A 23,061-nucleotide genomic window follows, 5' to 3' on the forward strand; every position below is an offset into this window, starting at 1 on the left:
CAAATTATTTTAATATTAACAAGCTAATTTCTTCAGGTTACAAACATTAAACATACTCGTAAACCGTAAAACGTTGTTAAACTCAAGTGTGCCCTAAAGAAGGAAGAAAATTATCGTTTCTAATGCAAATATGTGCCTTAAATGTTTATAATTTATCCCAAATGAATATTGAAATCGTTGTATAAATGTTACTACAAGAAAATCGTTTATCTCTTTATTAAGATATTCTAACATTTTCTACAATAGGCAAATGAAATTGTACGTAAAAAGAATAAAATGATACGACACAAAATATTTTGTTATTTTAAGTAGCACTTTATGCAGAATTTTGCACCATTAAGCAATGAGGACGCGTATGGGCCATATGTTTTCTAGGATGATTCTTTGTTTTCATACAGATTGTTTTTGGATGTATTCTGCTTGAAAATCTATACAATGGATTATAATCTACTGAATGCAGATATAAGGCCTTGTGCGCATTGAAAGTAGAAAATATCTTAGTCTAATAAACTCCGAAGTCATAAAAAACATGAAGCAAAAATTTATCTGCATTAACTGCTACATGTACACTATAAATTCCAGTTCACTTTTTAAAATCAAGATTTAATCAGCTGAAATATGTTGAGTTACTGCAACAGTGGAACATATCTGAACCTTGGTTAAATCTAAATTTGAAAAGATTCATTTGATCCTTTAATCTTTTCCGCGATTGTTAAGTATGAAAACTTTTATTAACTAATGCAGAAATAAGTCTACAAATGTGCACATTTGCAGCATTGTTTCTTTTGCTTATCTTCAAAGATTCAATGTACATGTCCAAGGCAATGTCTGGTTTATTTTCTTGTTCAAAGCACTGGCCAATTAAATTCAATGCAGTTTCCTTGTGTCCTAATGCTAACTCTGTACCAATAGCAATCCCAAAATCTAAAAAAGCTTTTGTTTGTTTTTCAGCCATTTTCAGCCGCCCATACGTTTTGTACTGTAAGAAGTACATATAAGGAAGAGAGTCAACTATCGCCCAATCCATCCAATACTGATTGTGTTTATTTATGTACAGATTATCCTTAGCTGTAGATCTGAACATTTCATACCTTAATTCACGTGGAATACAATTCTTTTCGCTAGGCAAGAACTTTACACAAAATGAAAATATATCTTTGATCACTTCTTCATTTCCTGTCATGCATTTCTTCCTGTAACCTATCCTTTCAAACTTTCTTTCTTGCTTCTTAGTACATGAACACACAGTTTTTATAGTATCGTTATCATATTTCTGTTCAATGTGGTCGAGTAAACGCCGTGCATTATACATATCTCCCGAGCAATACAAAGCAGAAGCAAACTTCAATTTGCCCGACGACACGTCTGAAACGAACCGATATGAAACAGGTGATTGATGTATATTGGAGAATATTATATTTCCGGAGTTCGAATTTGCTTGATCAATAGCGGGATCTAAAGGATCTACATTTAAATGGCGCGATAAATGTACCTTGACTATCAAAGACTCCCGAACTGTAATTGGCCATTTTATTCCAATTCTGTCACCTTCATACCCGGCAACTAATATTATTAAATCCAGTTATGGACTACTAAAAGGAAGTAAGTGGCATAATATTCAGTGAATGCAATAAATGGTTTATGAGCGGATATCCTTTGATAATAAATTCGGTATCGTTTCCGCTTGTGATAACCAGGAGAAAATCGATTCAGAAATTTTAGATCTAAATTCATCTTTTTCATTTTTAAGTCTTCTGGGGATTAAGTCGATCAAAACGATAATTCCAGAAGAAATTGTCCATCACTGTTTGTAAAACTTTGTATGAGATTTGTAAGATAACTTTCATAACTTTGACAGCTTTTCCCTCTCAAGAGATTATTTTCAGGAATAAAAAACTGTGAACAATTTTGTTCTCTGATGCAAGTTTCTAAATATAAAAGGCATTTTTTCAAACAATCAAACAATTTGTTTTCTGTCCACTCACATGATTTTGTATTTCGAATACAATTGAATAGAACATTTTTTAACATGTAACTTGAAAGTTTAACCATCGAAAACGTTTGTTCCTTGACTGTTCTGAATATCATTTTCATCAGAACGTAACATCTCATTTGTGTGATATTCAAGCTGAACATTAGACATCTCTCAGCCAGACAAGTTGATATTCTCCATTCTAGGTCCTTGTACTGACTGTTTTTGCTGCTCACTGGTACAATGACACATCCAGTTGCCTCACACTGTCTTCTCATATCTTCTGTTGGCCAATCACCTTTGCCTTTATTTACCAGCCATTGTCGAGCTTCTCTTGGCCAATGTTTGCAATGCCATCCTATGACGTTATCTTCTTCATTGTAAGCAACCTTTCCTTGAAAAGAATGAGCTGGACCATTTTTTCTATTGTATTTAAAATTAACCTCGTCATCAAAGCATGTGTTTTTCAAAAGCCATTTATTTTTCCCAAATGAATGAAAGTGTTTTTCATCCATGGAATATACGAATTTTAGTTTCGGTTTTTCACATTGTAAATAACAATGACCAGGAGCGGTGGTTTCATCCTGAACCAATAGAACATTTTCTGCTCCGGGCTTTGCTTCTTTCCAGTCTAGAATAATGTTCAAATCATGATATCCGAAAAGAGTATCAATATCGGAGTCAAGGTCTACTGTTGTTGATCCTTCTGATTGACTTCCTAAGTTGTAAGTGGTGATATTCTTGCCTTGAATACGACGAGTAATTGTATCTAGAGTTTCCATCAACATAAATGATCTTCTTCTTTTAAGAACTATCTCTTCTCGTATTCCTATGTCACCCATGACTTCCGATAGTTTCAATGAAAAAGTAGCATCGTCACCCAGAAATTTAGACATCCTGCATAAAAAACAATAAAAAAAATGTTAATTATGTTATCAATTCAGTTTTGGACATAAAATTTTTAACGGAAAAGATTATCTCATCATCCCCATGTAATTGCAATACAAACAACAACAGGTAGTATTTAGATACCAAATATGCCAGTATTAAATAAGTATACAAATTTACTCTTTAACTTTCTTTGTTAAAACGTATGATTACGGTATTTCAAATACAAAGCTGCTCTTATTAATTTTGAAGACATTTGTTGAATTTGCTTGAATTGTGGTGGTTTAATCAATCTGATTTCTTGAATGCTTTTAAGTTATTTATTTGTTTAGTGAGTTCTATTTGGTAATTAAGTAATATTTGGTTTTTAATTTATATTATTTCATTAAGTGGTAACGGAACGCAACAAAATTCTTTAAATTATCGCAATTCTGCAATTGAACTTTTCACCCTTCCGCGATTTTCACAAAACTGAAATTTTGATAATTATTAAATTCCAATACAAAATAAAGCATTGTACTGCTGAAGTTTATTTATTTCGGAACCGTTGTAAACATAACATGGATCAGTGCACTTCAGAAAAGGTAAGGCATCTGTGTATGGATAGTATATGGATAGTATAGTAATACTTATTGCCCATACTTTTCACAGCGAGATATTGTAGTGTAGTGGTAACGTGCTCCTGTATCAACTATACAGGTGGGGTTCAAATCCTAGCGTTTTTTTTTTGTGCTACACGTGACATAATGTGTTACGACGAAAATCATTTATTTATTGTGAGCACACGAGTCCTGGGCTGCTTGGTTGAGGTGTATGCATTGTTTGATTGATGAATTAAATTTTAACTTATTATATATGTTAAGCATTCTTGTGAATAAAAAACATGGACAATATATATATATACATGTATAAACAAGATTGCATTTGAGAAAAATGCTATGCCACCACATTAATACAACACTAAATAGTAGTGTAGGAACAGATTTCTTTTGTTTTTATACAATTGAAGATATTCATAATGCATAGATCCCTGACCTATCTAATTCATATTATCAGATTAGTAGTTAAATCTATTGTTCATCCAATAAAAGATCAGAGTAGGAATATATCAATGTACTTGAGTCTAGTGAATTTGGTGGTGAAGGTCATATTTCACACAGCCTAAATTTCATGACTACATCAAAGGACAATACAGTAAGACACTTTGTCAAAATCCAGGTCAGCTGATATCAAAGTTCACTTTACATCTTAATCTGTGCACATGGTTCAAATTTCATAGCTGTACATCAAAGGACAAGAAAGTAGTCACATCATCAAAATCTAGGCCACCTGATATCAAAGTTCAATTTTACAACTAAATCTGTGCACATGGTCAAAATTCCATTGCTGTACATCAAAGGACAAGAAAGTAGGTCACTGTCCCCTTGGGCAAGGCAAAATTTTGACACAAGGGTTTAATTCAAAACAATCTTGATACAGGTCCACCAAACAACATTTCAAGTCAAATATCTAAGCTGTAGCTTTCTCCCATTCAGAAAACATTTGTTTTATTTTCTGTTTTTACTATGTGTACATAATGAGAATCACTGCCCTGGGCAGGGCCAATTTTGTCACTAGGGGAAAAATTTGAACAACTTTGGTAGAGGACCTATAGATAATATTATATAGCAAACATCAAAGCTCTATGGCTTGTACCTTCAGACAAAAACATTTTTTATTTGTTTACTAAATGTACATAATGAAAATCCATGACCCCCGGGCGGAACCAATTTTGACCCCAGGGCTATAATTTGAACAATCTTGGTAAAAGTTCACTTCGCAAAGTCTCATGCCATATATTTAACTTCTAGTCTTTGTTAATTCAGAGAAGAAGTTTTTCAAGTTTTTACTTTATACATATAGGGAGAACTAACGCCTCTGGGGCAGGGCAATTTTAACACTAGGGGCATAATTAAAACAACTTTAGTAGATGACCCATAGATGATATTATAAACCAAATATCAAATCTTTAAGCCTTGTACCTTCAGACAAGAAGATTTTTTATTTTTTTACTATATGTACATAGTGATTATCAATGACCCTTGGGGGGTGGGGCCGATTTTGACCCCCCAGGGCTTTAATTTGAACAATCTTGGTAAAGGTCTACCAGACAATGCCTTACAATCATGATAGAGGTTCACTAAACAATGTTTCATGCAAAATATCTTAACTCTAGCCTTTGTAAATTTAGAGAAAATGATTTTTTAAGTTTTTACTATATACATATAAGGATAACCTATGGCCCCTGGGGCGCGACTAATTTTGACACTAGAGGCAAAATTTGAACAACTTTGGTAGAATGATATCATTTAACAAACATTAAAGCTCTAAACCTTGTACCTTCAGACAATAAGATTTTTTTATTTTTTACTATATGTTTATTTTGAAAATCAATGACCCCTCGGGGCGGGGGCAATTTTGACCCCAGGGCTATAATTTGAACAATCTTGCTAGAGGTGTACTACACAATGTAGCATGCAAAATTAATATCTAACCTCTAGCATTTGTCAATTGCTAGAATAAATTTTTTTTTAAGTTTTTACTATAAGTTTTTACTGTATACATATAAGGAAAACCAATGACCCCCAGGGCGGGGCCGATTTTGACCCCAGGGCTATAATTTGAACAATCTGGGTAGAGGTCTACCAGACAATGGCTTATGCAAAATATCAAACTTCTAGGCCTTTTGGGTCTTTACACGAAGGTATTTTAAGTTTTTACTATACGTACATATAGTGAAAATCAATGACCCTTGGGGCGGGGCCGATTTTGAACAATCTTGGTAGAGGTCTACCAGACAATGCCTTATGCAAAATATCTAAGCTCTAGGCCTTTTGGGACTTTGCAAGAAGATTTTTTTATTTTATTCTTATAATTCCTTTTGGTTGCCATGGCAACCAGATTTCTGCATGGAATGAAATTCACAGGAATATTGAAACAACTTTGGAAGCCCTTCGCCCAAGAATCAATCCTGCCAAGTTTGGTTGAAATTTGACTGGTGGTTTTCACAAGAAGATTTTTTAAGTTCACTATATAATCTATAGAACACACACAAACACACACACAGGTGAATCGCCATATGCCACCGCATCGCAGATGCTGCGGTGGCATAAAAAAGTAAATAGAAAATAAATAAAATAAAATTTAATAAATAATAATAAAATACAAAAGGCCTAATAAAAGTATTACCCCCTTGTCGGATTTGAACCTACGTCCTTCCGCATGCAAATCAAGCAGCATAACCACTACACTATCAGGCCAGATGATATTCAATTTCCTGTTTCCTGGTAATGTGTTTTCGTATATGTTTTTTTTCCTGCCACCCCTATGTACTTTTAGATTTAAGATTTCCCATTCTTGATCATATTTGAATCGACAGTATGGACAATACATATCTGAATTATTTTACTCTTGTATGTATACAAATTGTGTAACCAAATTGCAAATGAAAATATAATATTTAACAACGAAGCAAAATAACCTGTTATTCTGACATTCCTATATAAATCAACATGTATATTCTACATCGTGCACTTAAAGATTTCCGCTGAACACAATTTAATATTAGCTGTTAATGTTCCTTATCATAAATCACCAATAAGTGGCGTAGTTTTCTTTAGGCCGCGGTCTATTCTTCTTTTTAAATTATTTGATGTGAAAAATTGTTGTCTATGTGTAACTGTTAATCATTTGAAAACATGTATTGTACAGACCGCCAAAATTCATCTCTGACGAGAAAGGGCAAAATATTCTTGGTATAGTTAATATAAGACATTAACACCCCTCCCTCTCCTTCGGGGATACTACAAATGAATTCAAAACAATCTACGCCCCAGTTGTATAAAACATATAGTATTATTCCTCAGCTGACAATTATGTGACAACGTTAAATAATTTAACTTTTTAAAATACTTTTAAATTAATTTTAAATAGGTAAATGCGCCAAGTTATTAGAGTTAAGATAATGTTAGACATTGACCTTTAAATTCTTTCACAACATTAATGTTAACAATAAATATATTGTGATGCACCGCTGCGCTTCTATGAAATAATAATTTACGAAAGCAAGAAAAAAATTAACCAGTTACCTGTATGTTGACTATGTTATTCAATGATATATCCTTTAATATCGTTTTCGAATAGCTGTTTTTACACGAATGGGATATAGTGCAATATGGCTGAATTACATGTAAACAAACAATTTAACTGGTTACTATTATCAACGAAATCACTATGAGTATACAGTACTCGAACTTTATTTACCATGCGTGCGCTGATATTACGTGCGATTAATATTGTTATTATGGTTTTAATATGAATTCATATAAACAACTTACTTAACATTTAGCCTTCTGGCTGCAACAAAACACTTATATAAATAAAGAAAAGTCATATTACAGTCCCATTATGCTGAAAAATTTTATTTCTATTTTTCGAAAGCTTTTTAAATATGGAGTATTTTATTGTATCCAAAACGTTACTCATTGGCAAATTAACTGAACTTTTTTCATATATTGTTCTTTGGGAATAAGTATAGTTATAGTTAATGAGTACTTTATATGCATGTTGAAATACTACTTTGTTTACAATTTGATACTTTTGTGACAAATAACTGCACTTTTATCGCTACTTTCCTCATGAAACAAGCCTTTTACACCCTTTAACACTATTATTATAACATTATAAAATTCATGTTTACCCTAACTAAAGAAGTAAAAATATATTTGTTTTGTTTTTAGGCATTATATGCCTTAAATATATAAATATTCTTTGATATTTTTTGTCCAGATTATGTTCTTCATGTTTGATGAATATAATTAAATGTGTACAGCATATCAAAGTACAGCTTTAAGAAATACTTCTTCATTTATTGTCATATTCATCCTTACATAAAACACATAACGCTGAACAAGAAATAGCTACATCTTAAGTGAGTTGATCTATAATCATCATAATGGCAAGTTTGTAATACAATAAATAATAAAATCGATAGTACTTGGTATCACACATAATAACAAACCACGAAGTAATTATATATAGACGTTGTTGACAATTGCGAGATATATGATATTACATATATTTACATAGCATGTAATAGAAAATGTTCTAGTACAAAATAGTATATTCATCATATAAATGTTCATACTAAATCTAGACCTTTATCAACACATTTTTGCAAGCCATATTTTGTATGAATGCCTACATGATACATTGCTATTGTTTATCAATATTTGAAATACTTGTTAAAAATCGTCCATATAACCACTCTACTTTAGGTATGTTATTTGCATTATTTGACATAAAAGCTTTAACAATAATCGCACGGATCTGGTAACTTAATTGTTTGTTACAAGGATCCACATTTTAAGTTATTGCATTTAAAAGGTAGGTTTGCAGTGCGTGCACTGTATTTTAAGTTAGAGTAGGGAATTCGTTGATTATAGTAACCTATCAAAGTGTTGTTAATATAGACAAGTTGACTGGTGACATCGCAAGCACCTGTTACCAGAATATAACAGATTTACTGATTGGCAAAAAGATCGAATACTTACATACATTATATAGAAGCAGAATTTTAAATTCTTTAATTTTTTATTTGCGAATCGATTTTATTTTAGATTTTTATATCAATTTAAAGTTCTTTAAATTAGTAATTTGAAAATATCAGCGGAATTTCATTTTTGCATACTCGGGTATTTTTGAACTGTATTTTTTAAATGTTTTTCTAGCACCAAGCGTAACCTTTTACCAAGAAAAATGGAAAAGGTTTTGTCATCTTATTTTCTAAGGTGTAAAATATGAGTTAACAGACCTATCTAGTGATATCATTAATTAAACTGTTTAATGAAAATTAACATTGTAATTATAAGTACAAAATACTATGATTTCTATTTTACAAGCCGCAATATCTTTTGCTAACCAGTATGTCTTATCAGCAAAATATTACTACCTACTAAGATTTCAGAGTCATCTTGCACTACATCACAACCGTAGCTGACGTGTGAAAAGCTATAAAAAGATATTAGAGAATATATCATCGAATGAAAGTTACTGGTTCTTTTTCTTTTTGCTTACGGTACAGAAAATTATTGTTTCATAAATGTGTACGCTGTTCATCACAGTGTATTCACTGTTAACAGTAGTGTAGTTAAACAATTTAAAGATCAATATTTACGATAATTATCTAAACTCTTATAACTGCTCTACATGTTTTTGGCGTATCAAATTTTCGAAAATTGATTATAAAGTGTTTTAAAAAGTAAAAATTATTGTCCATGAATATGATTTCTTCAAAATCATTCGTAAGAATGAGTCTCGACTAAATCCAAATATGGAACGTATCTAAGTTTTTGTATCGTAATTAATTTCGACCAAACACAAAAGTCGCCTCAAATTGTTAGTCGGGTTGTCATTCTCACGAATGATTTAAAAGTAAACACATTCATCGAAAACATTAATTGTAATGTCGATTAAATTATCACGACATACCAGCCGTATTCGCTTAATTATATATTTCAATATAATTTAGGATAAAGTATTTCGGTCCATTTATTTTATACAGAGATACTCGTGTTATTCATTTGCGTTATTTCCGCGTTCTTGCGTCACTGGATAAACAAGGTATTATAGGAATGTCAGAATAATCACATCGATTATCTTGTTAATTTGCTTGTTGTAGACGTAGTATTAATATTTTCAGTTGCATAGGAAAGTGTGCACTTGGATACGAAATTTTGTACACGTGAGTAAAGTAAGATATAACAATATCCAAAAATGTAAAGTCCATATATAATGCTTATCTTGTTTTGGAATTTAATAATTATCGGAATTTCAGTTTCGTGTAAATCGCGGAAGGGGGAAAAGTCAAATTGCAGAATTGCGATAATTTAACGAAATTTGTCGCATTCTGTGACCTCACAATGAAGGATATAACTCAGTTACAAAATATTACTCAATTACCAAATATAACTCAATTATCAAATATTATCCAATAACTTAAAAGCATAAAGGAATTCAGATTGTTTAAAACCACCACCATAATTAAATTTATCCAAATGCAACAGAAGTCTTTAAAATTAATGCCGGTAGCTTTAGATTCAAAATAATTGTATTTTAACAAAAAAGTGTGCACCTGAATAGAGGTAGTTGCTTATTTAAGCAACATATTGGCACATTTGGTATCAGAATACTATCTGTTGTTGTTTGTATTGTAATGGCGTAGGAATGGTCAGGAAACCTTTTTCATAGTTGAAAATGTCTTGTCCAAAACTGAATTGATAAAAAAGTTAATATACGGCTTTTGCAGGATGTCTAAATTTCTGGATGGCGATCCTACTCTTTAAATAAAACTATCAAAAGTCATGGATGACATATGAATAATAGAAAAATAGGTCTCAAGAGATGAAGATCATTTATGTTGATGGAAACTCTAGATACGATTACCCGTCGTATCCAATGCAAGAATATCACCACATACAACCTAGGAAGTCAATCAGAGGGATCAACAACAGCAGACCTTGACTCCGATATTGATACTCTTTTCGGATATCATGATTTGAACATTATTCTAGACTGGAAAAAAGCAAAGTCCGGAGCAGAAAATGTTCTATTGGTTCAGGATGAAACCACCGCTCCTGGTCATTGTTATTTACAAAATGAAAAACCGAAAGTAAATTTTGCATACTTTATAGCTAAAAAATACTTTCATTTATATGGGAAAAATAAATGGCTTTTGAAAAACACATGTTTTGATGAAGAGCCTAATCTTAAATGCAAACGAAAGAATGGTCCAGCTCATTCTTTTCAAGGAAAGATTGCTTACAAACAATGACAAAGATAACGTCATAGCATGGCATTGCAAATATTGGTCGAGAGAAGCTCGACAATGGCTGGTGAATAAAGGCAATGGTGATTGGCCCTCAGAAGATATAAGAAGACAGTGTGAGGCAACTGGATGTATCATTGTACCAGTGAGCAGCAAAAACAGTCAGTACAAGGACCTAGAATGGAGAATATCAACTTGTTTGGCTGAGAGATGTCTAATGTTCAGTTTAAATATCACACAAATGAGATGTTACGTTTTGATGAAAATGATGTTCAGAACAGTCAAAGAACAAATTTTTTTGCCTGTTAAACTTTCAAGTTACGTGTTTTCAGAAGGAAAAGCCCTATTTTTATTAAAGTGTTCTTTTAATTTTTGAATATTTAACAAACAGTAATGTTGTACTGCTTTGAAGGGTCATTTTAACACAATATAACGCCAAAGCGCTTACAAGCAATATGCCTTGAGATTTCCACGTGGCATGGTCAGTTTTTGTTACATAATGTCTATCGATCACGATACAGTGGTCTAATGTTATTCAGTGGTTTGTGTCAAAAACGCACATTTGAGCACGTCTTTACAGGAATTGATGTAATGCACAATTAGCCATTGCAAAATAAACGCTATGGTCTTAAAAAAGAAATGATCAAGTTGTTTGTATTAGGATTATAAAAGTATTTTCATATTAAAGGATCTTCTTCACGGCATATAAGTCTTCAAACTATAAAGCACGGAAAATAATAGAGGCCCGCAAAGAATGGTCCATTCTTAAACGGGCGTTATTTGTTCTTTAAGTATACAAAGTCTATTTGTTTATGCTGTCAAAATCACCGAGATCGACCACGTTAATGCGGCAACTGTATTTTGTGTCGAAGCATTGTGAATTAGATATCACTCAAAAGAAGTACATACACGTCAAAAACTCGATAGGTCATGTTTACATCTCCATCGTATTTTGAATTTCATATCTTCCCGGCCCTTTCAGTACACAGAACAGATAGATACAGTATTTCGGTCTATCCTACGCTAAGAAACTAAACATGTAAACAAATAGTAAACAAGAGCCCGGTTTGATCCGGGTGATGCTCCCCTATAAGTTTTGGACACAGAAAATGACACCTCTTGTAGTTTTAGAGTTATGCCCCTGGACAAAGTTCAAAAGGCAATAATTCCAAAATTAGGCAAGACAGAATTACGGCTCTTGTGTACTGCACATCTACCCATTGAGATATATTTACCTACAAAAATTCATATTGATATCTCATATGGTTTTGTCCCGGACAAGATTTCTCTAAAAGGCGAAATAATTTAAAAACGGGACAAAACAATGTTATGGTTCTTTTTGCATTGCACTTTTACCAAATAAGATCTATCTACTTACAAACTTTCATGTTGATATCTCTTATAATTTTAGGGTTATGTCCCGGACAAAGTTCAAAGTGTAAAAACGAACAAAGGACAATAACTCCAAAATTAGGCAAGGCAGAGTTATGGTTCTATCTACACCTAAAAGTTTCAAATGGACAGACGGACAAGTTTATGCTCTCCTTTCGAGGAGCATAATTTTTCTTAATGCTGGGAGTTGTTACGTAAGTTCTTTTGCCAATATATCGCGTACAGTCCATCTAAATTAGGTGAAATTACAGACATAAAAGTAAACAAAGTAGTATTTTGACTTCCGTACAAAATACATTATTTATATACCTATTATTATGATGGTAGAAGCCTGTTGACGTTTATTCAGATTTGTTTATCAGTGGGCATTTTAAAGTCATTATGATTGTCAAAAATAATTTCCGTTAAACTTCATTATACATTGTCAAAGACTGCACTCTCGTTTTTTTGTGTACAAATAAAACTACTTTTAATCTGTATGTCCGCGGTCATTATGAATGACAGCCAAGGTGTTCCGAATACGCATTTGCATTAGTATAAACCAACTTTACTTTTATGTTAATTACAATTTAAATTTGTGGATAACATCTCAGTTCTCTTCAGCAGATATGACATATGACTTTATTATAGCATATGCCTTCATTTTCATGAACATTTGGAAAGTGTATTTAAAAGTAATATATTGTGAAGTGAACAAAAAGAAGAGATTTTCACACTGCAAACGCCACTTTCAATGTACGCAAAGTAGGCAAACATATACAAAAATAGTCCGTACTGTGTTTTCAAGCAGTAGAAATATGGTGATAGATACTGCAAAATCAGTCATTAATCTCACATAACATGTAAATTTTTACTAAAATAAATTCTTTGTACATTTTTTTCTCAAGTTTGATTTTCTTGATTTTTATTGGCTCATTTGGAGGCAAACGGCTTTCAAACATTTTAAACAATTAACATCAATTACAATGTACTGAAGACGTTAAACTATGGAAATATCAATATAGCTATAATTATAGCCGTCCATTAACAATTATTTGAAATAAAACATCACTTGCCTAGTAGCTCGAATTATGTAACTATACATGCAATCGTTTATCCATGCCATATAACTAGGCTATATAACCTGTCAAAAGTTTTATTATATTAACATAAACTGTCATAGAAGGTCCATTATGCCCAAAATTGTTTTATTTTCATATCTAAAAAGTTTGCTTTTTGCTGTCCTGTTAAGGTTTCACAAAAAATACTATTCAGCCATTTATCTAAACCATTTTTATCTTCTGTTGCATTTAGGCAGGTAGTACATATATAGTTATTTAGTTTTCTGTATGGAAGTAAAGATAATACTTTGTTTACATTTGGCTTCTTTCATGACAACTTATTTTAATACTACAAGCTAATTTCTTCAGGTTACAAACATTTAACATACTCGTAAACCGTAAAAACGTTGTTAAACTCAAGTGTGCCCTAAAGAAGGAAGAAAAGTATCGTTTCTAATGCAAATATGTGCCTTAAATGTTTATAATTTATCCCAAATGAATATTGGAATCTTTGTATAAATGTTGCTACAAGAAAAGCGTTTATCTCTTTATTAGGATATTCTAACATTTTCTACAATAGGCAAATGAAATTGTACGTAAAAAGAATAAAATGATACGACACAAAATGATATTTTGTTATTTTAAGTAGCACACTATGCAGAATCTTGCACCATTAAGCAATGAGGCCGCGTATGTGCCATATGTTTTCTAGGATAATTCTTTGTTTTCATTCAGATTGTTTTTGGATGTATTCTGCTTAAAAATCTATACAATGCATTATAATCTACTGAATGCAGATATGAGGCCGTGTGTGCTTTGCTTTGAATGTAGAAAAATATCTTATTCTAATATATTTCGAAGTCATAAAAAACATGGAGCAAAATTTTATCTGTATTAACTGCTACATGTACACTAGAAATTCCAGTTCACTTTTTAAAATCAAGATTTAATCAGCTGAAATATGTTGAGTTACTGCAACAGTGGAACTTATTTGAACCTTTTTTAATTCTAGATTTGAAAAGATTCATTTGTTCCTTTAATCTGTTCCGCGATTGTTAAGTATGAAAACTTTTATTAACTAATGCAGAAATAAGTCTACAAATATGCACATTTGCAGCATTGTTTATTTTGCTTATCTTCAAAGATTCAATGTACATGTCCAAGGCAATGTCGGGTTTATTTTCTTGTACAAAGCACTGGCCAATTAAATTCAATGCAGTTTCCTTGTGTCCTAATGCTAACTCTGTATCAATAGCAATCCCAAAATCTATAAAAGCTTGTGTTTGTTTTTCAGCCATCTTCAGTCGCCCATACGTTTTGTACTGTAAAAAGTACAAATAAGGAAGGGAGTCAACTATAGCCCAATCCATCCAAAACTGTTTGTGTTTTTTTCTGTACAGTTTATGATTAGCTGTAGATCTGAAAAGTTCATACCTTAATTCACGTGGAATACAATTCTTTTCGCTAGGTAAGAACTTTACACAGAATGATGTTATATCTTTGATCAGTTCTTCATTCCCTGTCATGCATTTTTCTCGGAAACCTATCATTTCATACCCTCTTTCATCCTTCTCCGTACAGGAACACACAGTTTTTATAGAATACTTATCGTATTTCTGTTCAATGTGTTCGAGTAAACACCGTGCATTATACATATCTCCCGAGCAATATAAAGCAGAAGCAAACTTCAATTTGCCCGACGACACGTCTGAAGATGAACCGATCATAAACAAGATTGATGTATATGGAGATATATATTTCATGCGATCAATATCTCTTGATGCAATAGCAGATGCTAACGATGAATACATAAATGGCGCGATAAGTTTGTACACTGACCTATGCAAAGAATTTTCCGAACTCTTGATTGCTATTTTATTCAATTCTGTCAACACATATTGTGCAAATTCTATCGGTAAACAACCAAAATTATGGACTAATAGTAAATGAAGTAAGTGGCAAATATTTAGCTGAACTGCAATATGATTTATGAGCAATCCTGATATAAATTCGGATATAGCTTCTGCTTGTTGAATACCAGGAGAAATCGTTTCAGTCATCTTTTCATTAAGCCTCCTATTTAGCTGATCAAGCGAGATTTTGAGAAGAAATTGTCCATTACTGTTTGTTAAATATTGTATCCTTACAAGAGCACTTTTATAAAAAGTAGGACTTTTCCCTCTGAAGAGATTATTTCCAGGAATAAAAAAATGTGAACAATTTTGTTTTCTGATGCAAGTTTCTAAATATGAAAGGCATCTTTTCAAACAATCAAACAATTTGTTTTCTGTCCACTCACAGGATTTAGAATTTTTAACACAATGGAATAGAACCGTTTTTAACACGTAACTTGAAAGTTTAACCATCGAAGTTTGTTCTGTGAATTTTCTGAATATCATTTTCATCAGAACGTAACATCTCATTTGTGTGATATTTAAACTGAACATCAGACATCTCTCAGCTAAACAAGTTGATATTCTCCATTCTAGGTCCTGGTACTGACTGTTGTTGCTGCTCACTGGTACAATGATACATCCAGTTGCCTCACACTCTCTTCTTATATCTTCTGTTGGCCAATCACCTTTGCCTTTATTTACCAGCCATTGTCGAGCTTCTCTCGGCCAATATTTGCAATGCCATGCTATGACGTTATCTACGTCATTGTAAGCAACCTTTCCTTGAAAAGAATGGGCTGGACCATTCTTTTGATTGTATTTAAGATTAAGATCTTCATCAAAACATGTGTTTTTCAAAAGCCATTTATTTTCCCCATATAAATGAAAGTATTTTTTAATTATAAAGTATGCGAAATTTACATTCGGTTTTTCACATTGTAAATAACAATGACCAGGAGCGGTGGTTTCATCCTGAACCAGTAGAACATTTCCTGCTCCGGGCTTTGCTTCTTTCCAGTCTAGAATAAAATTAAAATCATGATATCCGAAAAGAGTATCAATATCGGAGTCAAGGCCTATTGTTGTTGATCCCTCTGATTGACTTCCTAAGTTGTAAGTGGTGATTTTCTTGCCTTGGATAAGACAGGTTATTGTATTTAGAGTTTCCATCAACATATATGATCTTTTTCTCTTAAGAACTATTTCTTCTCTTATTCCTATGTCACTCATGACTTCCGATAGTTTCAATGAAAGAGTAGGATCGTCACCAAGACATTTAGACATCCTGCAAAAAAAATAAATCATAGTTATTTTATTAAGTCAGTTTTGGACATGATATTTTCAACTACGAAAAAGGTTTCCTGACCAACAACAACAGACAGTATTTTGATACCACATTAGCCAATATTATGCTTAATTAAGTAATGATCCCTCTAACCAAGTGCTCACATTTTTGTTAAAAACTACAATATTTAGCCGCTGTCATTAATTAAAAAGACTTTTTGCAATCTAACTTTTCACCTTTCCGCGATTTACACGAAACTAAAATCCTGATATGCATCATATTCCAATACAAATTAAAGCATTGTATGGACAATACAGTTCTGCATATTTTGATAACAAGTTTTACTCATGTATACAGAATTTGGTAAACAACAGCACCCTTTCTTTTGCAACTGAAAATATTTACACTACTTCTACAATGTTCAAGCAAAATAACCAGATATAACATCTGGCATATAATATAATATAAAAAATAATATAATATAATATATGCGTGATTATATTTAAAAACTTCAATAATTTTTAATGAGATTTATACATAAAGCGTTGGTTCGGTGCATCATTCACGAATTAGGCGTTGAATCTTAAAATGGTCTCAGTGCTAACCAGAGTAGTTTGGCAAACGTCTAATGTACAACGAATATAAACAAACATAATATAATATATGCGTGATTATATTTAAAAACTTCGACGATGAAAAAGGTCAACATCAATGCTCTATTCAGGGCGTAATTCTCTGAAATGATCTTGAAAAATAAACACTTCCATGAAAGTTTAAAATATAATGTTTCAGCGACTTTTCAGGTAAACTGGTGGAGAAAGGCCATAGATGCCCCTCCGTACATTATTTCAGACACGATCGGGTAGCTGAATAAATTCACTGACATTCCATAAACTAGCTGGATACCTTCCTCACATGAAATAATCCAATGTCTTTGGCGGGATTCGAACCGACAGCGGTGAGAGGAATGTGGTTTGCAGTAAATGACTTAAACAACATAGTGACGGACGCCCCCTGAATGTAGATCTACATCGTGAACTTAAAGATTCCAACTGAACACAAATTTATATTAACTGTTAATGTTCCCTATCATAAATCAGGGGCGTACCTCGGCTTATTATGAGTGTACGCCGAGTGCAGGTTTTTTGGCCGAAGGATCGCCAGAGACTTATATATCAAATATAGCTATGTGCTATAGCTAAGGATTTAGGGGATATTTAAGCTAATTGTACTTAACATTGTCTTTATCTATAGTTATAAAAATAACATCAAGTACATAATTATATTGAATGTAAGAGAAAAAGCACGAAGTTTAACATGTACACTGTTTTAAATAGTTAAAAAATTATTTGCTTTTAGGAAAACAAAACATAGCCAGGTATCTCTCTTGTAAAAAAGATGGGTTTTATATCCTTTTGTAACAAGTTTAGTTTTATCTTTGTTATTTTCTTTTGTTTCACCATAACTTAACATGAGATATAATCAAGGAAAATATGCTTTAAAATGATCTGTATGACTTTAATACAAACACAACATCTTAAATGTTTAGTGTAAGGAGATTTTATCGTATTTGCAGCTAAAATGTAGTATTGCACGATCATTTAGCTTCCTTAAAATATTTTTAATGCGTATTATGTCAATGTTGTAGACAATAAATATTGTCTTTAACATTTTTGTTCTCAACTCTAGCCTTTCAATTTCCATTCGAAATATTTAAGTTATTTCATTACGAAGTTAAATGCCTCACGCACTTAAAGCATGTTGGTATAAACATATATAGTCAATAATTGTATAATATATATATTACTTACTTAAAAATAATATACTAATTTATCGTTACAAGGTAAAATATAAAAAGAGCTAACTCACTCCCTTCCATTGTGCTGAAAACGCGAAGTTGCAAACAAGATCTTTATTTTGCATATAGATCTAGATGTAAAAAATGAAATAAATGTTCACTGATTTGATTCTTCTGCAAAAAAAATGATTGACATATATTGGACAATTTCTTATCCTTATTTGGATTTTGACAAGGTTTATTAGCATTATAACGCTTAACTCAAGCTGAAAAAAGAGAAAATTCCAAAGAACTTGTTTATATCATATTTTTACTCTCTTTCTTAATTGAAGATTTGACTGTGCATAAAAAGGTAACGCATATTCGAATAAGGTAACATCCTTTAGAAGCATACCTGTAGAATCAATTAGCAGCTACGAATATGTTGACCGATCTACGCCCAAATTAATGATTTCATTTTTGAAATTTTATTTTTGAAACTTTTTCTTACTATACGCCCGTGCGTATTGGCGTATTGGTAGATATGCCACTGTAAATCAACAATAAGGGACGAAACTTTCTATCGGCCGCGGTCTATACTTCTTTTTAAATTATTAAATGTGAAAAAAATGTTGTCTTCATGTAACTTCTATCAATCATTGGAAAAGATATATTGTACTTATCGCCAAAATTTATCTCTGACGAGAAAAGGCAAAATTATCTTGGTGGTAAAAGACATGAACATCCCCCTCCTTCCTCCCCGAAATCATATTACATATCATATCAATTCAGACCAAGTCACGCCCCAGTTGTAAAAAATACAATATTATTCTTCAGCTGATAAACCATGGGAAAACGTTAAATGGATTAACTTTATTAAATACTCTCCAATCAATTTTCGATACTTAAATACGCCAAAGAACCATGTTGAGTAGATTTTTTTAGATAATGATAGATATTGACCTTGAAATTGTTTCAGCAATAAATACATTGTGATGAAATGCGTACGCATCTATAAATAATAATAATTTACTGTTACTTAACCAAAAGGAAAGTGAATCAGTTACCTTAGTGTTGACAATGTTATTCATTGATATCCTCCCACAACCGAACTACGTCCACAACATAACTTCGACCGGCCCCGGAAAATAAATAAAACAAGGAAGTTATGTATCGCTTCCGGTAGTCCGCGCTAATATTTGTTTACGGTAACAGCAGAAATGTCAACAATGTAAAATCAGCCGATATGGAGATTAGAAAGGTTTGTTTTATCCCATTTGTTTAAAATATGAAGATTTTATCGATTTTCACCTATTTCCAAAATTAACGATGGAAAAAAATCAATTTTTTATATAAAATTTCTACATACAACTTTTACTACTTGCGTCTGCTAAATTATGCTTGTACCAGGGCCCAAAAACCACCACCATACCATTTGTGTAGTATACTGCCAATAATTAATAGCGTGACAAAATGCATCACTGTCCTTACACCAATATTTTGTAATTTGCTAATTGGAATTTAATTGATACATATACTCATGTATACATACCCTATTTATTTTTCATTATATAGCCCAAAGTGGATGTCAGGGGTCCATACAGGTCCTATGATGCTGAAAGATTGACTGAGGCCTATATTGCTGTCAAGGAAAATGCAGTGAGTATTAGAAAAGCAAGTGCTCTTTATGGTGTGCCCAAAACTACATTAATTGACAGACTAAGTGGTAAGGTTCATGTTGACTGTGTAACCACAGGAGCTCCAACATTATTTGCTCAAGAACAAGAGGCATTGTTAGCAAGGCATATAAAAACTATGGCTGAGGTAGGCTATGGTTACAGCAGACAAGAAACTATTAACTTGGCATCAGACTTTGCTGTCAGCTTAGGCTTAAGGGACAGAAATCATCCTTTAACTGATAGGTGGTTATATCAGTTTATTCGTAGGTGGCCTGAACTGAACATTAAGAAGCCAAGGAGTCTAGACATGGCTAGAGCCAGAAGGACAACAAGGGAGGCTATTGACTGTAATTTTGATGCACTTAACAACATAATGGTGAAGTACCATCTATTGGCTAAACCTCATTTAACGTATAATGTAGATGAGAAGGGACTGAACTCAGAGCATAAGCCACCAAAGATTGTGTCTGGAAAACACCACAAAGTTCAGGCAGTAACATCGGGCAGGTCTAAAACAGTTACAGTAATAGGATGTGTAAATGCTGTAGGGCAACAGGTACCCCCTTATTTTGTCTTTCCTGGTGCAAGAATGATAGATTCTCTAATGGAGGGGGCAACACCTGGGTCTAGTGCAACTGTTACACAGTCTGGCTGGTCAAATACGGAAATATTCTCTACAAACATGAAAGACCATCTCTTGAAATACTTACCACCAAGATCTCCTGAAGCACCAGTTCTGGTATTATATGATGGACATAAGAGCCATGTTGCTTTAGATTTAATTCAGTGGGCTAAGGCAGAAAATATCATTTTGTTTGTGTTACCTCCCCATTGCAGCCACCTCCTTCAACCTCTTGATGTCAGCTGCTTTGGGCCTTTTGAAATAGCATGGAATGCAGCCTGTCATCGTCACATGAGAGAATCTGGTGGAAGTATTGTTACCAGGTATGAAGTTGCCCGTCTTGCTTGTAAAATCTATGCATCTACTTTGACACCAAGCAATATACAATCGGCATTTAAGCGATGTGGTGTTTTCCCATTCAATAGAAATGCTGTATCAGATTTACAGGTGGCACCGTTAACAACATTTGATAGGGATCAATCTGGCCAAGATGAAAGATTGAAAAGTGACAATGTTGGGTCTAGCGGTATGTCTGATGCTGAGCATTTCCTGGAGAAGCGAGAAGGACAAATTCTTGAAAATGTGCAGAAGGCCAAAACAAAGAGAAATACACTAAGTAAAATTGTTGGTGGAATACAATTACTGAAGATAACATTGTTGAACAAATCATTGCCCATAATGAGAAATATGACCCAAAGCAAAAAAGCAAACAAATTGCCAAAAACAAAGCTAAAACTTCAAATCAGAAATCCCCCAAACCTGGAACATCTGGAGTTTCAGTTAACAAAAAAAGAAAAGTTAATCCTCCTATTGAAAATAGTTGTGACAGCTTAAATGAAGAAAATGTTGAAGAAAATGAGAAGTGCATTGTATGCAAAAATTTCAGCCCAGACATAAGTAAGCGGCCATATGTGATAATTGTGAATTGGGGACAGTGTGAGAAATGTTCAGGTTGGGTTCACCTGTCATTTTGTACACCTGTCAAGACTATCAGGCGGGGAGACAACTTTTTGTGTCCCTCCGGTAGTGAAATGTAACTGTAGACTAACTATAACCATGTAAATACGTTTTGTTGACAGTTAATTATAATTCAAAACAGTTTGTTTAAAAAGTTTTATAAAGTTTTTAAAATGACAGTTAATATGGACACAAACTTTTTTCCTGAAGTACACTATTACACCCAGTTAAAGGTCAAGGTCGAAGTGGTCGAAGTTCGGTTGGATAAAGTCAGAGTAACACATGTGAGGGAGCTTCCATTTTATTTGAAATGTAAACATTATCATTGCAGGTAGGAATTCTATACTATTTCAGTTATTACAGATTTTTTAATAAAAAACCTAAAACCGGAAGTGTGGTAAAGTGGACGAAGTTTGGTTGTACCGGGATATATCCTCTATTCTAACACGACCCGCATTGTTCCCTATTAAACATAGAAGAACAGAAAGTGTGTGTTATTATGCAACAGATGCACAGTTTGACGTTCTATATTTAGACATGTGACGTAATCATTATATACGTGGCGTAACCACTAAAAATCCGACGCGCTAAAAATAAGTACGGAAACAAATCAGGCGCAGTTTTGCTTACTTATCAAGTACGGCAACATTGATTTGTTGATGTCGTGTTAGAATCGAAATAATATATCCAAAATCAGTGATTTTATCGCTTGATAACATCACTGTTTGTCGTTCGGATGCGCATCATTATATCAGATCGGGCTACGCCCTCGTGATATAATTCCGCGCATCCGAACTCCAAACAGTGATGTTATTGAGCGATAAAATCAATCACTGTTTGTGATATATTATTTCTTAAATATCGTATTGAATATCTGTTTTTACATGACACCTAAGGATTGGACAATCGATATAGCGCAATATGGCTGAATTCAAAGTGAAAGTACACGCTTCATATTTAGCCCGCCTATAAATTAGGTACGAATTTCTGATAAAGCGTTATCATCCTGATTAAAATAGACTATAAATATGTGGAAATGATCAGTGTCACTGTATAATAGTTTATATGCTTAATACTCCTAATAAATATATACAAATGGAAATATGCTTTAAAGTCTTTAGGACATACAATCGTACAATAATGGGGTTTTCATTCATATGCCAAATAATGTAATCAGCATATGAACCTTTGTGAGGATATCAAGTAAGATGACTAAAGGATCATCTGAATTTAAATAGAATGTATACTTATGTTGATATGAAAGATATATAAGGAATCATATTATAAGAGAACCAAGAGATCATCTTCATGAACATATGCTCTAGTTTTGATAGAAAATGTATAAAAGGTTAATGTAAGATGAGCAGGGGATCATCTAGTTGTACATATACACTTTTTGATTATAGAACAGATATGAGGGGATCACGTAAGATTACAAAAGGATCATTTAGATGTACATATACTATAGAGTTCATTGAAAAGAAATCAGGGATCACGTAAGATGACCAGGGGATAAATTAGATGTGCTTAAAAATAATTTTCATTGAACAGAAATTAAGGCGATCACGTAAGGTAAGATGACCAGGTGAACATCTAGGTTTACATATACTATAGTTTCCATCGTATAAGGAGATCATTTAAGATGGCAAGGGGGTCGTCTTGATTTACATATACTATAATAGTATTCATC

At 32.8% G+C, this 23,061-nt stretch overlaps 3 protein-coding genes across 3 annotated transcripts; 1 reads left to right on the forward strand and 2 right to left on the reverse strand.

Moving 5' to 3' along the window:
* Nucleotides 1–1,770: 1,770 nt before the first annotated feature.
* LOC132755854 (uncharacterized) lies at nucleotides 1,771–7,110 on the reverse strand. Its single transcript, XM_060746786.1, has 2 exons — nucleotides 6,988–7,110; nucleotides 1,771–2,869 (listed from the first exon to the last, which is right to left on the reverse strand). Exon 2 carries the CDS (start codon nucleotides 2,866–2,868, stop codon nucleotides 1,771–1,773), a length of 1,098 nt encoding a protein of 365 aa, XP_060602769.1. The 5' UTR covers nucleotide 2,869; nucleotides 6,988–7,110.
* A 6,925-nt stretch (nucleotides 7,111–14,035) lies between these two features.
* LOC132755890 (uncharacterized) lies at nucleotides 14,036–19,265 on the reverse strand. The gene is made up of 2 exons (XM_060746830.1): nucleotides 19,181–19,265; nucleotides 14,036–16,336 (listed from the first exon to the last, which is right to left on the reverse strand). The coding sequence occupies exon 2, from the start codon at nucleotides 16,333–16,335 to the stop codon at nucleotides 14,212–14,214; it is 2,124 nt and encodes a 707-aa protein (XP_060602813.1). The 5' UTR covers nucleotide 16,336; nucleotides 19,181–19,265; the 3' UTR covers nucleotides 14,036–14,211.
* An 18-nt stretch (nucleotides 19,266–19,283) lies between these two features.
* On the forward strand, nucleotides 19,284–21,696 carry LOC132755901 (uncharacterized). The gene is made up of 2 exons (XM_060746841.1): nucleotides 19,284–19,374; nucleotides 19,689–21,696. The coding sequence occupies exons 1-2, from the start codon at nucleotides 19,360–19,362 to the stop codon at nucleotides 21,246–21,248; spliced, it is 1,575 nt and encodes a 524-aa protein (XP_060602824.1). The 5' UTR covers nucleotides 19,284–19,359; the 3' UTR covers nucleotides 21,249–21,696.
* Nucleotides 21,697–23,061: the final 1,365 nt, after the last annotated feature.

Source organism: Ruditapes philippinarum, unplaced genomic scaffold (genome assembly GCF_026571515.1).
Source record: "Ruditapes philippinarum isolate M1 unplaced genomic scaffold, ASM2657151v2 ctg1301_1_1_1_1, whole genome shotgun sequence".
Taxonomy (NCBI): Eukaryota; Metazoa; Mollusca; class Bivalvia; order Venerida; family Veneridae; genus Ruditapes; species Ruditapes philippinarum.

What these genes read in the sequence shown, in the direction of transcription:
- LOC132755854 (XM_060746786.1), bottom strand. Translation starts at nt 2,868, where the DNA reads ATGTCTAAATTTCTGGGTGACGATGCTACTTTTTCATTGAAACTATCG.
- LOC132755890 (XM_060746830.1), bottom strand. Translation starts at nt 16,335, where the DNA reads ATGTCTAAATGTCTTGGTGACGATCCTACTCTTTCATTGAAACTATCG.